Source organism: Schistocerca americana, chromosome 3 (genome assembly GCF_021461395.2).
Source record: "Schistocerca americana isolate TAMUIC-IGC-003095 chromosome 3, iqSchAmer2.1, whole genome shotgun sequence".
NCBI lineage: Eukaryota > Metazoa > Arthropoda > Insecta > Orthoptera > Acrididae > Schistocerca > Schistocerca americana.
The window spans coordinates 272,676,014-272,691,891 of record NC_060121.1 but is presented as its reverse complement, the minus strand read 5'-3'; the positions used below and the strand labels follow the sequence as shown (position 1 = coordinate 272,691,891).

General features: G+C 41.4%; 1 protein-coding gene and 1 non-coding gene across 2 annotated transcripts in view; both read left to right on the top strand.

The window, feature by feature from the left end:
* LOC124606012 overlaps positions 1-15,878 on the top strand; it is a 532,599-nt gene that overhangs the window by 376,209 nt on the left and 140,512 nt on the right. Inside the window, exon 18 of the mRNA XM_047137975.1 lies at positions 9,419-9,613. Coding sequence (XP_046993931.1) covers positions 9,419-9,613 — 195 coding nt within the window. The remainder of the gene's footprint in view (positions 1-9,418; positions 9,614-15,878) is intronic.
* On the top strand, positions 1,934-2,007 carry Trnai-uau. Its single transcript has one exon. It is a non-coding gene; the product is annotated as a tRNA-Ile (tRNA).

The following is a 15,878-nucleotide window of genomic DNA, read 5'->3' as shown; positions in this document are numbered from 1 at the left end:
ACTGCATGGGTTGTCCTAGCACACCCCCCTCCTCAATTCAAATTCCCACCCACAAAACAGCCCAATTGGTATTCCCCCTAAACTCGAACAGCATTGCAGAGGCTCTTCAACTGCATCGGAACAGAAACTTGGCATCGAAGGACAGAAGCCGGCGGAGTGGCCGAGCGGTTGTAGGCGCTACAGTCTGGAACCGGGCGACCGCTACGGTCGCCGGTTCGAATCCTGCCTCGGGCATGGATGTGTGTGATGTCCTTAGGTTAGTTAGGTTTAAGTAGTTATAAGTTCTAGGGGACTGATGACCAGAGCAGTTAAGTCCCATAGTGCTCAGAGCCATTTGAACCATTTGAAGGACACAAGCGCCGGCCGAAGTGGCCGTGCGGTTAAAGGCGCTGCAGTCTGGAACCGCAAGACCGCTACGGTCGCAGGTTCGAATCCTGCCTCGGGCATGGATGTTTGTGATGTCCTTAGGTTAGTTAGGTTTAACTAGTTCTAAGTTCTAGGGGACTAATGACCTCAGCAGTTGAGTCCCATAGTGGCTCTGAGCACTATGGGACTCAACTGCTGAGGTCATTAGTCCCCTAGAACTTAGAACTAGTTAAACCTAACTAACCTAAGGACATCACAAACATCCATGCCCGAGGCAGGATTCGAACCTGCGACCGTAGCGGTCTTGCGGTTCCAGACTGCAGCGCCTTTAACCGCACGGCCCCCATAGTGCTCAGAGCCATTTTTGAAGGACACAATCGGCCTAATAAGCGTAAACAAGGTCCATAGTAGGCTGTAATGCAATGTTTATTTAATCGTGCGATTAGCTAATTTCGACGAAGCGTCATTATCAAGCCTACTTGTACCATCTGTATTTCATGCCATTTTTAGATCACTCTTAATTACATGAAAAACTAGGTGCTTTAATCACCTGAAACTACGTATTTTCAGAGACCTTTTCAAATTCCAAACATGCATGGTGGATACAGGGTGTTCGGATACTCCCATTACAAATTTCCAGGACTTGTAGAGAAGAGTGAATACATAATATTTTGAATAGGAACCCATCTCCTGAAACGTTATCCAAAGACGCTACAGAGCGCCAAAGTTATAGGCACCGGCGCCTGTAAACGTATGTATATGCAGGGCGACTCCACGATGATGTTAGTAACTTGAAGATTTCTCAGGATGATAGAGACATACGAGGTATGTCCACAAAGTAAGTTCCGTTTGGTTATATAAAACAAACATGTACAGATACAGAAAAAATATTTATTGTACAAAAATCAACAACTGCAACTGTAAAACAACTTTTCTACATAGCTTCCGAAATTTTGTACGCACTTGTCATAGCGTGACACAAGTTTTTGTATGCCTTCTTCATAGAAGGTTTCCGACTGTGTATTCAACCATGTGGTAACATGTTCTTTCAGCTCGTCATCATCGTTGAAGTGTTGACCACCAAGGACAGATTTTAGGTGTAAGAACAGATGAAAGTCCTAGGAGCGAGGTCCGGGCTGTACGGAGGATGATCAAACGCGACCCAGTGAAATTCCCGTAAGAGTTGTTTGGTTACATTCGCCGTGTGAGGTCGGGCATTATCGTAGACAAAAAAAACACCTTTTTACAGTAATCTTCGGCTCTTGTTCTGTATTGCGCGGCGCAATTTCATAATATATGGAGATGGTATCTGTTCTTTCGGACATGTACGAAAGAGCAGATACCATCTCCATATAGGTAAGGCTAACCGGCCATTGACCTTCTTCTTCTGTTCGGATGCACACCCATTGCCCGAACTCTTACGGGACTCGGTAAGATTGTCTACCGCGAGTAATGAGTGTAGTGGGCAGGGGCACTACTAATGTAGTGTGTCGACATTAAGTTGGGAATGTGGGTCTCACGGGGAGCGTGCAAGGGATAAATCCCTGCAGTCGCACTATCCTCTGTACCCTCGGTGGCTCAGATGGACAGAGCGTCTGTCATATAAGCAGAAGATCCCGGGTTCGAGTCCCGGTCGGGGCACACATTTCCAACTGTCCCCGTTGATGTATATCAACGCCTTTCGACAGCTTAAGGTATTGATTTAATTATCATTTTAATTTAGTAATGGTCTCGCAGTAACCATGTGCATTGATTGTTTGGCCTCATGGTAAGAAATCAATCAGCAAAATGCCTTTTATGTCCCAATAAAACGGTGCACTTAACTTTGCGAGGTGTCAAGATTTGCTTATGCTTAACCTTCATTGGGGATGACGTGTGCCTCCATTCCATTGAGTGCCGCTTTGTTTCAGGGTTGTCTCACGATACCCACATTTCATCCCTCGTGACTATCCTTCTTCATTGTAGCGTGTCAGAAACTGAAGTTCACTGCCCATCCGTTGTTTTTTACGTTGTTCAGTGAGAATTTTGGGTACCCAACGTGAGCAAAGTTTTCGAAATTTCATTTTTTCAGTAACAATTTCATGAATTAGTGATCGTGCGATTTGCGGAACTTCCATAGCGAGGGCACTAAGTGTAAACTTACGGTTGTGCTGAATCCTCTCTTCAATTGTGTGAACCAGTTCATCAGTAACCACAGACGGGCGTCCACTTCGTTCTTCATCGTGCACTTGATCACGTTCTTCATCGGACAGTCTGACCCATCTCCTAACCATTGAATCACTCATAACATTTTGTCCGTAAACCTCGCAGATTTGCCTATGAATTTCCTTTGGTTTAACTTTCTTTGCATTTAGAAAACGAATCACAGATCTCATTTCACACGCGGTGGCATTTTCAATTACGGCTGACATTATAAAGAAGTACTACAAAGCACACGTCGACAGCAGCGATCTGAAAATGGCGTACATGTCTTCTCCTTGAGTCAGAGTAACTGCCGCGCATGCTCGGAACTGCGATCGTAGCGCTGCCGCGGATAGAAACAGAACTTACTTTGTGGACGACCCAAGTACAAATGTATCAGTTTGAGGTGAGGGTCCCTCTACCAGAAACGAACGACTCGAAATTTATAAGCGAAACCCGTTCTGATACCTCTGACAGCGAACTACATATACCATGAACTAGTAGTGCTGTTGGACAAAAACAAAGAAAATGAGCTCTAGAATGTGTGCCTTAAGAGCTGTGAGCACTTACTCAGCCGTTTGTGAAAAGTGCAACACGGAGAAGAAATTACCCGAATAGTGCCACACTTTGTGGAAGTGGCAACGGGTATGCAAGAAATACGTGATACTTTTTGCGGCGACATGGGGTACACGTAGGCCGAGCAGAGCCCTCTCGTGTCGGTCCGACAGGGTCGCCGTTGCGACTAATATAGGCGATGCAGAACTGTCACACAAGGTGGAAACAATACAGTGAGTGTCAGTATGCCTCGTCGACGTGAAAGGGAGCCATATTGCCATGCGAGAGAGTTCGAACCGGGCAGAATGATCGGTCTCCAAGAAACTGGGTTGTCATACCGAGACATTTCGGCTCGCACAGGACATGCTGCTACAACAGTGATGCGTGTGTGGAAGCAATGGATAGAGGAAGGTCGTGCGCACCGACGAACGGCAACTGGACCACGGAACATGACCACAGCACGGGATGACCGTCATCTTGTCCGCATTGTCGTTACGGACCGTACAGCGTTGTCCACAGTGTTGGGTCGTCGCTGGAGCATTGCAACAGGTGTGAACTTGTCTGCATCGACGGTTCGTCACCGTCTGCTGCAGGTTGGCCTGGTTGCACTTATGCCATTACGTTGGCTTCCATTGTCCAGAAACCACAAGCTCCTCCGACTGCAATGGGCACGTGAACACCGTCACTAGGGTGATAAGTGGCAACATGTAATCTTTTCGGATGAGTCCCGCTTCAACGTGTCCTACAGTGATGGCCGCATACGTGCCCGGAAGTACCGTGGTAACCGCAACCTGGACGGCTGCATTGTAGAGCGGCATAGCGGACAAACACCAGGTGTAATATTCCAAACTTTACAGAAGCTCTCCTGCGAACCTTGCAGAACTAGCACTCCTGAAAGAAAGGATATAGCGGAGACATGGCTTAGCCACAGCCTAGGGGATGTTCCCAGAATGAGATTTTCACTCTGCAGCGGAGTGTGCGCTGATATGAAACTTCCTGGCAGATTAAAACTGTGTGCCCGACCGAGACTCGAACTCGGGACCTTTGACTTTCGCGGGCAAGTGCTCTACCATCTGAGCTACCGAAGCACGACTCACGCCCGGTACTCACAGCTTTACTTCTGCCAGTACCTCGTCTCCTACCTTCCAAACATCCCCTAGGCTGTGGCTAAGCCATGTCTCCGCCATATCCTTTCTTTCGGGAGTGCTAGTTCTGCAAGGTTCGCAGGAGAGCTTCTGTAAAGTTCGGAAGGTAGGAGACGAGGTACTGGCAGAAGTAAAGCTGTGAGTACCGTGCGTGAGTCGTGCTTCGGTAGCTCAGATGGTAGAGCACTTGCCCGCGAAAGGCAAAGGTCCCGAGTTCGAGTCTCGGTCGGGCACACAGTTTTAATCTGCCAGGAAGTTTTATATCAGCGCACACTCCGCTGCAGAGTGAAAATCTCATTCTGGAAACATCCCCTAGGCTGTGGCTAAGCCATGTCTCCGCTATATCCTTTCTTTCAGGAGTGGTAGTTCTGCAAGGTTCGCACCAGGTGTAATAGTTTGGGACGCCATTGGTTACAACAACAGATCTCTCCTGGTTCGTATTGCGGGCACTCTGAACAGCAACCGGTACCTAACGGAGCTTGTGGGGCCTGTGGTACTCCCCCTGCTTCAGGCATCTCCACAGGCCACATTTCAACAGGACAATGCCAGGCCACTTCTTCGAAGAGCGACGGGTACCATTACTTCCCTAGCCTGCATGTTCGCCAGACATGTCGCCCATCGAACATGTCTGGGATATAGTTGGTCGGCACCTGGTGTGTCACGGTCCTACAGTAACTGGTGTCACGGATTTGTGGGCTCGGATACAAACTGCTTGGAGTGAAATCCCTCAGGAACGTATTCAGAACCTTATTGATTGAATGCCACGGCGTGTAGCAGCTCTAATTGCAGCGTATGGTGACCACACGACATACTGAATAGTAGGGCTCAAAGAACATGTACAGATTTGAAAAGGTAAACATTTGTTACTTGTCATCTACCTAACCTGTGGTATTAAATTAATTGAATTCATGCGTTTCCTTCTTGGTATTGCAATTTCCACAAACGGTAGTGTACGGGGGGCGTTTGAAAAGTCCATGCAAAGTCCGAGAGATGGCACCACCGGCGCATCGAGGTGATGTTTATTTAGCAGCATCTTTGAAAAGAACTTACACCAAGTTTCAACCATATTGGTCTATTTCTTTGTGTTTGGCATTCGTGTGAATCAAGGAAGTCGAGTGATTGTCTAAAAATGGACGAAGAAGAATTTCGTGTGGTGATTAAACATTACTTTATGAAAGGCAAAACGCCTCAGGGGACTAAAGAGAAGCTTGATAAACATTACGGTGACTCTGCACCTTCGATTAGAACAGTTTATAAGCGGTTTCAAAATTTTCGGAGTGGCCATATGGGCACAAGTGATGCTGAACGTTCGGGACACCCTGTGAAGGTTACGACTCCAGAAATCATTGATAAAATCCATGATATGGTGATGGATGACAGAAGAGTTAAGGTGCTTGAGATCGCTAGTGCTGTGGGCATCTTGAATGAACGGGTACATTATATTTTGCATAAACATTTGGACATGAGAAAGGTATCCGCAAGATGGGTTCCGCGAATGCTCACGCTTGACCAAAAACGGAATCGAGTGAAGTGTTGCAAGGATGGTTTCCAGCTGTTCGGGATGAATCTGCAGGACTTTAAGCGTCGTTTGGTCGCTGTGGATGAAACATGGATACATTGCTATACTCCTGAGACCAAACAACATTCTAAACAATGAATTACCAAGGGAGCATATGCACCAAAAAAGGCGAAGACCAGTCCAAAGGTTACGGTGACTGTCTTTTGGGATTCGCAAGGGATAATCCTCATCGACTATCTGGAAAAGGGTAAAACTATTACAAGTGCATATTATTCATCGTTATTGTACTGTTTGAAAACCGAGCTGCAAGAAAGACGCCGGCGATTGGACCGCAAAAAGGTCCTTTCCCATCACGACAATGCACCAGCACACACCTCAGTAGTTGTGGTCGCAAAATTAATGGAAATAGGATTCCAACTCGTTTCACATCCCCCTATTCTCCAGACATGGCTCCCTCTGACTACTATTTGTTCCCCAATATAAATAAATGGTTGGCGGGCCAAAGATTTTATTCAAACGAGTAGGTGATTGCAGAAACTAATAGCTATTTTGCTGACTTGGACAATTCCTATTATTTGGCAGGGATCAACAAATTTGAACAGCGTTGAACGAAGTATTTAAGTCTAAAAGGAGGCTATGTCGAAAAATAAAAAAGGTTTACCCCATACACGTAAGTAATTTTTATTTTTGCACGGACTTTTCAAACCCCCCTTGTATTAGGGAATATATGTTTCACACTATTGAAGATGAACAAGTGCTAATAGCTCCGCACGCATGCATTTTAGAGCTCATGGTTAATAGACAGTTTTTCTGGTTTTAGTGCACACTCTGAAACTTGCTTAACTTACAATCTTAGCAAAAACAGTACCGGTACATGTATTCTGATGTCAGAAGTATTGGAACCGTTTTCGCTCATAACTTTCAAGTCTTTCGTTTCTGGTACAGGGGCCCTTGCCTCAAACTGATACATTTATCCTTCTCCATCGCTCTTGAATGTTTGTCTCTCATCACGGAATCACCCTGTATGTACATATACTAACAGGCACCGGCGCCTATAATTTTAACGCTCTGCGGGGCTTTTGGAAGACGTTTCCGGAGAAAGGTTCCTATTCAGAACATAACGCACTCACTCCCCTCTACAGGTCCTAAAAGTTTGTTACAGGAATTTCCGAACACCCTGTATATGCAGACTGAAGTGAGCTGAGACTTGATTGAGGAGGGAGGCGTACTCGGAAAGTCCATGCCATTGTGCAAAGCCTCTGTGTCAGTGGTTAGCGCTTCTTCTTCGTGAGCAGGAGACCGAGGTTCGAATATCGGCATTGGAACAAATTTTCATTCATTGTTTCAGTCTCCATATACAGGGTGGTCCATTGATAGTGACCGGGCCAAATATCCCACGAAATAAGTATCAAACAAAAAAACTACAAAGAACGAAACTCGAATAGCTTGAAGGGGGAAACTAGATGGCGCTATGGTTGGTCCGCTAGATGGCGAGGCCGTAGGTCAAACGGATATCAACTGCGTTTTTTTTTTAATAGGAACCTCCATTTTTATAACATATTCGTGTAATACGTAAAGAAATATGAATGTTTTAGTTGGACCACTTTTTTCCCTTCGTGATAGATGGCGCTGTAATAGTCGCAAACGTATAAGTGCGTGGTATCACGTAACACTCCTCCAATGCGGGCGGTATTTGCTTCGTGATATATTACCCCTGTTAAAAAGGACCCTTTACCAACCGCGTAAAAGGTCGATATCGTGTTCATGTATGGCTATTGTGATCAAAATGCCCAACGGGCGTGTGCTATGTATACTGTACGGTATCCTGGACGACATCATTCAAGTGTCCGGACCGTTCGCCGGATAGCTACGTTATTTAAGGAAACAGGACGTGTTCCTCCACATGTGAAACGTCAACCACGACCTGCAACAAATGATGATGCCCAAGTAGGTGTTTCAGCTGCTGTCGCGGCTAATCCGCACTTCAGTAGCAGACAAATTGCGCGAGAATCGGGAATCTCAAAAACGTCGGTGTTGAGAATGCTACAACATCGATTGCACCCTTACCATATTTCTATGCACCAGGAATTGCATGGCGACGACTTTGAATGTTGTGTACGGTTCTGTCACTGGGCACAAGAGAAATTACGGGACGACGACAATTTTTTTGCACGCGTTCTATTTAGCGACTATTTAGCGACGAAGCGTCATTCACCAACAGCGGTAACGTAAACCGGCATAATATGCACTATTGGGCAACGGAAAATCCACGATGGCTGCGACAATTGGAACATCAGCGACCTTGGCGGGTTAATGTATGGTGCGGCATTATGGGAGGAAGGATAATTGGCCCCCATTTTATCGATGGCAATCTAAATGGTGCAATGTATGCTGATTTCCTACGTAATTTTCTACCGATGTTACTACAGGACTACTGAATGACATAATGGCGATGTAGTTCCAACATTATGGATGTCCGGCACATAGCTCGCGTGCGGTTGAAACGGTACTGAATAGCATATTTCATGACAGGTGGATTGGTCGTCGAAGCACCATACCATGGCCCGCACGTTCACCGGATCTGACGTCCCCGGTTTTTTTTCTGTGGGGAAAGTTGAAGAATATTTGCTGTCGTGATCCACCTACAACGCCTGATAACATGCGTTGGCACATTGTCAATGCATGTGCGAACATTATGGAAGGCGAACTACTCGCTGTTGAGAGAAATGTCGTTACTCGCATTGCCAAATGCATTGAGGTTGACGGACATCGCCGGCCTGGGTGGCCGAGCGGCTCTAGGTGCTACAGTCTGGAACCGCGTAACCGCTACGGTCGCAGGTTCGAATCCTGCCTCGGACATCGATGTGTGTGATGTCCTTAGGTTAGTTACATTTAAGTAGTTCTAAGTTCTAGGTGACTGATGACCTCAGTTGTTGAGTCCCATAGTGCTCAGAGCTATTGTTGTGACGGACATCATTTTGACCATTTATTGCATTAATGTGGTATTTACAGGTAATCACGCTGTAACAGCATGCGTTCACAAAGGTACGTGTATCACACTGGAACAACCGAAATAAAATGTTCAAATACGTTCTGTATTCTAATTTTAAAAAACGTACCTGTTAGCAACTGTTCGTCTAACATTGTGAGCCATATGTTTGTGACTATTACAGCGCCATCTATCACAAAACGAAAAATGTGGTCCAACTAAAACATTCTTATTTCTTCGCGTACTACACGAATATGTAATAAAAAATTGGGGTTCCTATTTAAAAAAAGTCCGTTGATATCCGTTTGACCTATGGCAGCGCCACCTAGCGGGCCAACCATAACGCCATCTGGTCTCCCCCTTCAAGCAAGAGAAGTTTCGTTCTTCGTAGTTTTTTCGTTTGACGCTTATTTCGTGAGACATTTGGCCCGATCACGATCAATGGACCACCCTGTGTACATCATAGATGTTTGAGACTTGAATAGGTCTCTGGCACCGCATAGTTTCACGTGTGTATGTATGGTGTATGTGTGTTTGTCTTACTGAACGGAGTGAAGTGTTGTATTCAGTATGTCTTCTTACGTAGCGCAGTGACGAGGTAGAGCAGCTGCGACTTGTGGAACGGACGCCGGTGGTGTACGGCTGGGCGCGCGCGTGTTGCAGGACAGAGGTGCGAGCGGCGGATGATGCACATCCCGTTCAAGCCGCTGTCGGAGCGGATGCTGCAGGAGCCGTTCTGGCTGGGGCTCATCACTGTGACGGTGGTGCTGCTGCTGATCGGGCTGGTGTGGTGCGCCAAGCGGCACTTCCCGGAGAAGCTGGAGAAGCTGCTGGCCGAGGAGGCCGACCGCAGTCGCAGTAAGCTCAACATGACTCCCCGCTCGCTCGCATTCGGACATGCACGCTACCGCTGCACGGACTCTGTCGATGGAATGACCGTTTTCAGTGTTGCAAGATAGTGGTCCCCACACACACTCACTCACTCGCTCTCTCAGCCTCTACTCCTTCAAACTTTAAGTTTCGTGTGCAGTTCTGTGTGGCCGAGAACCGGCGTCAAACTTTATGTCATAATTGTACAGACTATACCTTTGACGATATTCTGTACTGTCATACGTTACGCCATTTCTCTCAGATGAAATGCATGCTAATGATATGCTAACTGAAAACCAGAGACTATCTGTCTGTAGTTGTATATCTTTCGAACCAGAAAGATAATACACACTATCTTGTAAATTTACGAGTGCATTTTTTATGTAGCTTTTATATGTTTCTTGAGCAGCTCTTTCTATTTATTTTCTGTCACCTCTTTGTAAAATTATTGGTCAACTGGGTTTAGTTTACTTCTGTATTATTTTTCTTGTAACGCATATTCAGTAAGTTTTAAATTTCATATCTTAATAATAATATAATAATATAGATTGTAATTCATCAGTACAGAGTAATGACAAAAATCGTTCTCCTCCTTCAGGATTTCAAAGAAAATTCAACTTAACTTATTTTGTGGTTATGTAATTAAGAGCTCAATATTTTCTGAGAAATAAATGTTGACGCAGATACATTTACTGAGTGATATGACGTCTCTTTCAATGTCTGTGAGTGACGTCTGTCTTGGAAAAATTGTATTTTACAATGCAGCTAACTCTCAGACGTATATTGTGTAAAGCACTGTGTGCAACAAAAATGGTGCAGAAGCTGTACTCTATGATATCCTGAAGGATCAAAGCTAGATTGGTTAAGGTCGCTGTCATCTAATGTAGGTAAGAGAAGATAATAGTATTTTGTGTACCTACTGGAGGCACTTTGTACAGGTAAATAATTTCTGCCATAATATCGCATCGCTTTCCTATGTAAATGAAGTGTAGCGAAATCATATGTAAAACATATTTTTCATTGATTGTCTAATAAAGAATTTTCGATTAGTTTTTTGCTACAAATATAATGCACTTTCATTTTTACCCATTTCCCTTCACATCTAATTTCATTTTATTTTTCATGCACCAATGCAAATTTTTGGAATGCCTTGTATTTCATTCTTCAGTCAAATTTACTTCACAACCTCTTGCTTGATATCTTTTGCAGCGACCAGTGTGCCAAATTATCTAAGAAATAAGCTAGCATTTTGCACATTTTGTTAACCCTACTTTTATATTTGTAATAAATCCAGTTTTACTTTCAGCATCCTCAATAAGAGCACCAGATACACCACCTTGGATGTACAAGTAATACCCATTTCAGCTACAGTAGTAGTGTTCTCAAACTATAAAATGCAAATGTTCTGGTGAACGAAAACATAGCTTTACTTGGAAAACACGTTTAATGATATGATATCAAGGAGATAAAGACAGTTAATACCAAGTAAATACATTTATGATAGAGTTTGCTATTATCAGTAACTTATGCATGGTACCTTGTTACTTGTTATTATATATGGTATGACATATCATATACTTTAAACCAACATTTTTCACCATTTTAGTTTATTATTTAATAAATTTTTGTTGCTATTCTAGAATTAGACATTCACTACATACACAAATTCATTTGTTTTGAACACTGATCTGAGATTTTTATATTGTGTATATTACTATAAAGCAGAACTGCTTGACAGAGGAGTAAAGATTAACAAAGTAATCATGAACTTGGGAAATGCATTTCTCTAAGAGAATAACAAAGCAGAAAAGAATGATTTACATCATTGAATAATTAAAGTTTTTTTAACTGTTCTCCACAAAAATAATTAACTTTGAAAATTGCTTATCCATTTCACTCAACAAGAGTTTTTCAGTTCCAAGGAGTCATAATTAATTGAAGTACAGTTATATAATTATTCTATGTTATAATTAACAATTTTAAAACCAGAAACTGTTGAGTGATGTAAGTTCTCAATCACAGAATAGCTGATGAAACTGTGGAATAATAGCTTCTAGCATTAGCAAAGTATGGAAGATAATAATCAAGTATCATGTACCATCGCTTTCTTAAGTACAGTGGCGTCATACAGACTTTTCATCTATCAAACATGCGACTGAATTTCAATCCACAAGTTCAGTTTTGATTTTTAGTACTTGTAGTATCATAAACTTGTCTGCAAGATTCTCAGACACTATCCTTGTGTAAATGAGACACAAGGAATTCCTAATTGCAATATATTTTAATTTGACTCATCTGCTCTGAGTTATTATTGCTGCCACGTGTACTGGCCTTTGTGATATGCATTCTGAGTCGTTGGAGCTGATCATCAGCTCTAGTTGGTACATGTTTCAAAAAATTACTACAGATAATTGAAGTGTCTCTACTTTTGTAAATTGATTAGAGTAAGGTACTTTCAGCACTTAATATAAGTGGATAAGTCGCTCAGTCACAAATTAATTTATTCCATTTAACTGAAGTTCAGTTATCTGGTTCATAAATTTCAGATTTTGACTCAAATTTCAAGTATTTACACAACAAAAAAGAATCGAGTACTTAACTAAGCACAAAGAACTTGCCCCAATGTCTGTGTTCATTTCTCCAGAGCTATTCTGTCGGTATTTTAAACCTTTAGTGATATATTAAGATTATGTGGGATACCCTGTTAAATAGAAATGGACCCAGTATTGATCCCTGTGGAACACAAGCAGTGCTGTGTCTGCTGTCTACATATCTTTATTCATTGCGCATGATCTGTGTGTGTCAGTTAGTAATCAATAACTGCATAAGAACTTGTGCCCTCTGTTCAGCTCCCTTACATATAATCAAAAAATTTAAAAAATTGTTTCATCAAATTAGATTAATAAGTCTGGAAAATTTTTACAAAACAGCAAGAAACTCTGAGAAGTGTTATGATTATTGGTAAGCGTACTTGAACTGATAAAGCATGCAGCTCATGCCACACTTTTCATACAAATGACTAGTGTTGAGTATCTTGTAATAAAATATTTTCATTTTAAACAAGTTGACTGCAGTCCATATGCACATCAGGATTTGGGAGGTGGAGAAGGGGGGGGGACTGAAACACCATTACAGATTTCTATTGTAGAAAAATTAATTTAAATGTTGTTCTATGAGCATTGCTGATTTGGCTGCAGATGGCCAGTTGTTTCTTTTGAAGAAATGATGACAGAGCTGCTATCCATTAGTACAGCGTTGGTAAATTCCAGACAAAAAGCATTCAAGGAAGGACACTTTTAAATCACGTATGGAAAAACGCAAAGATAACAGATGTGCTTCTGGCATCGTTATGAGACTGTAGACGAAATTTCGACCACTTCGATCCCTGGATCCAAACCTATAGTCAAAATGAATTATGAAGTGTGATTGTATATACCATAGAGTGACTGATATGAAGTACTTGAGCCTGCTCACATATGAGCCCTTACTATTGCAAAGGTGTGCAAAGTGGATCTCAATATGCCCTGTTGCATACAATGGGCCTCTCTTTCTTAACATCAAATTGTTATATGTACAGAAGAAATTTCAATTGAATAACGGGTCGTTTGTGCTACAATGCAGTATTAATTGAAATCAGTGTTTATTATCTCGGGAAACAAAGATATCAGAATGCCTCTGCATTTAATTCATCAAACTAAATGTAGATCACTCTGAGAAATATTATTTTTGTTTTGTAAAAAATTAAGTTGCGTATTAAATTTTTTACCACACTTCGGAGTTAACCCTTATAATCGAACAGTAGTGAGATCTAACCACAATTCTATAGATGTAGATGAAAGTTATACCTTTTATAGGACTGCAAAGCTGTTACATAAGTCTGTATATCTGTTTGACACAATTATCTCTAAAACTAGTAGATCATTTTATGGGGTTGAGCGTAGCTTGGAGCAACATATAGTTTTCGTTTATTAGAATCGGATCACGGGGAAAAAATTGTAATTACAACTGTTATCTAAAACAGTCGTATCTGTCTCTCTTTCTGTTTAAACGCATTAATCTCTGTAACTACTAACGAAATTTCATCGGGTTCTCATATACAACGTGATCATAGAGTGAGGCAATATACAGGCTTAATTTCATGAAAATCAGATCCTGGAATAAAAAATATACCGTAATATAAAATTTTATCTGAAGTAGTCACGTCTGTCTGTCTGTCTGAATACACTTATTTCCAAAACTACGAGACGAATTCTCGCGGAGTTTTCTCACGTAAATTGAGAGTAGCTTGTGGCCACATTCAGGCTTTACTTCATCAAAAGCGGAATACAGAAAAATATCGTAATTTAAAGTTGTATCTAAAATTGTGTGTTCATCACGACGTAGTACGCCAAGAATCAACAGATGACGATGTTAGTTTTTTTTTTTTTTTTTAGCTCTGTGACAGATGTAATTTCTGAAGTTCATGCACTGCCATTTTATCTTTGCGAGTACAAACTGACATTGAATTTACTTCCCTATGATAATGGGATTTACAGATTGCGCTTTACGAGAGGTTTTATTCCTCTTCTTTGCTGGAAAAACGCATTTATTCAGTTTGCGTTGAGATTTGGGTTTCCAAAAAATTGTATTTTTATATCATTTTATTTAAGAATAAAAATTTCTGGGAAACAATTCTTTCTGAGTACATCAGAACATATAAAAGATTGAGGCTTTTGCGGTCTGAAGAATCCAATGGACATCATGAGATGAAAACTGCTGTGGGTTACAACGCCAGGCTTTAACTCCTTGTTTGAAATGCTTTCCACATGTGAGGCGTGACGTAACTCTAATGGATAATGTCATGCATTATCTCTATCCTCAGAACCCTTTACCCACACAGAAAACCACCGAAGTTCTCAACGTTTTTGCACAGCTGCATCACTGCCTCTCTCATTTTAATAAAGCAAACAAGCTCTTCGTTCACCTCCTCAGTCACACTACTTCAAACATTGTATACAAAAAAGCTTTATCAATCAAAAATAAATTTCATTTGTAGAAAGTATTTGAAGCAGCTATATAAATTCCTTGGCAATTCCAGGTTTTTCAGGTAGTCATTAATAAGTCTTAAAAGGTTAGAAGCAAGTTGTCTCCATCTCAATAGTGTTCTGAGGCTCTATGTGATAATTTTACTGTCATCATCATTCCATGAAATGTCACAGTTCTACGTTCTAATCGTTTCTCATACAAAGTTCGTGATTATCCCATCTTCCATCTGCAAATTACGAGATATTATGCTTCCTCTCGCTCATGGAGATCTGTCTGCCATCTCCCTTGGAAGATTATATAACATGTACTGATTATTGTTTCTGTAATTACTTCCCAAATGAATACATTTGGCTCTATTTTTTCTGTTTACCTTAATGTCTAGTTGTGCAGTGGTAACAAGCTCTCAATAATTACCAATTGTAAGTAGATGCAGACAGTTTCCATACTGAATCAACAGCAGACTGGACAAATTTGATTTATTACTGGTGTGCCACAGAGTTCAATTATTGGTCTGTTTTTATTCCTGTTATGTGTAAATGTGTGTTGAACTAGATATGCATGCCTATGATATAAGAACTATTACAACTAAATATAGCTGAGATATGTGAATATGATGAAAGGCAAGCTATTTTTTAACATTATTAATATATTCATGCCAAATGGGCCTCTTATTTTATCCACGTCTCCTGCAAAAATTTCGCATGTTTCAAGTAATATCTGTGTCAAAAGACCATTCCAAATTACAGTTGTTTGATCACTGAAGTTATTATTATAAGTAAATGAGTTGTTCTTGTTGTTTGAAATGGATACCAGGCTTGATAATTTACTCCCAGAAAAGGAAATAAATATCTCACATATGAGTAAACATAATAATAATTACGACTGATAACATAATCTACAAAGAATTTACAATGTCTTGCATCGTCTATACCATGTGTTAATGTATTCTTGAAATATAGTTGCATATCCTATGATGCAAGAAACAATGCAAATAAATGTAGCTGAGATAAGTGTGTGTACTTATATGACCAATATGACATAAAAATTATACTATGTTAGCCTCTTACAATAAATTCAGCAGGCGTTTGTTACAATATCTGTCAGTAAAATGTTTGTAATGAAGCGTTTCACAGAAGTAACTGGAACAGTGGTGATAATAAAAACCAAGGTATGAGTCTATGCTTCATTAAGTGCTGCTGATAATGGAAGGAAGTGAAACTGCTTTGTG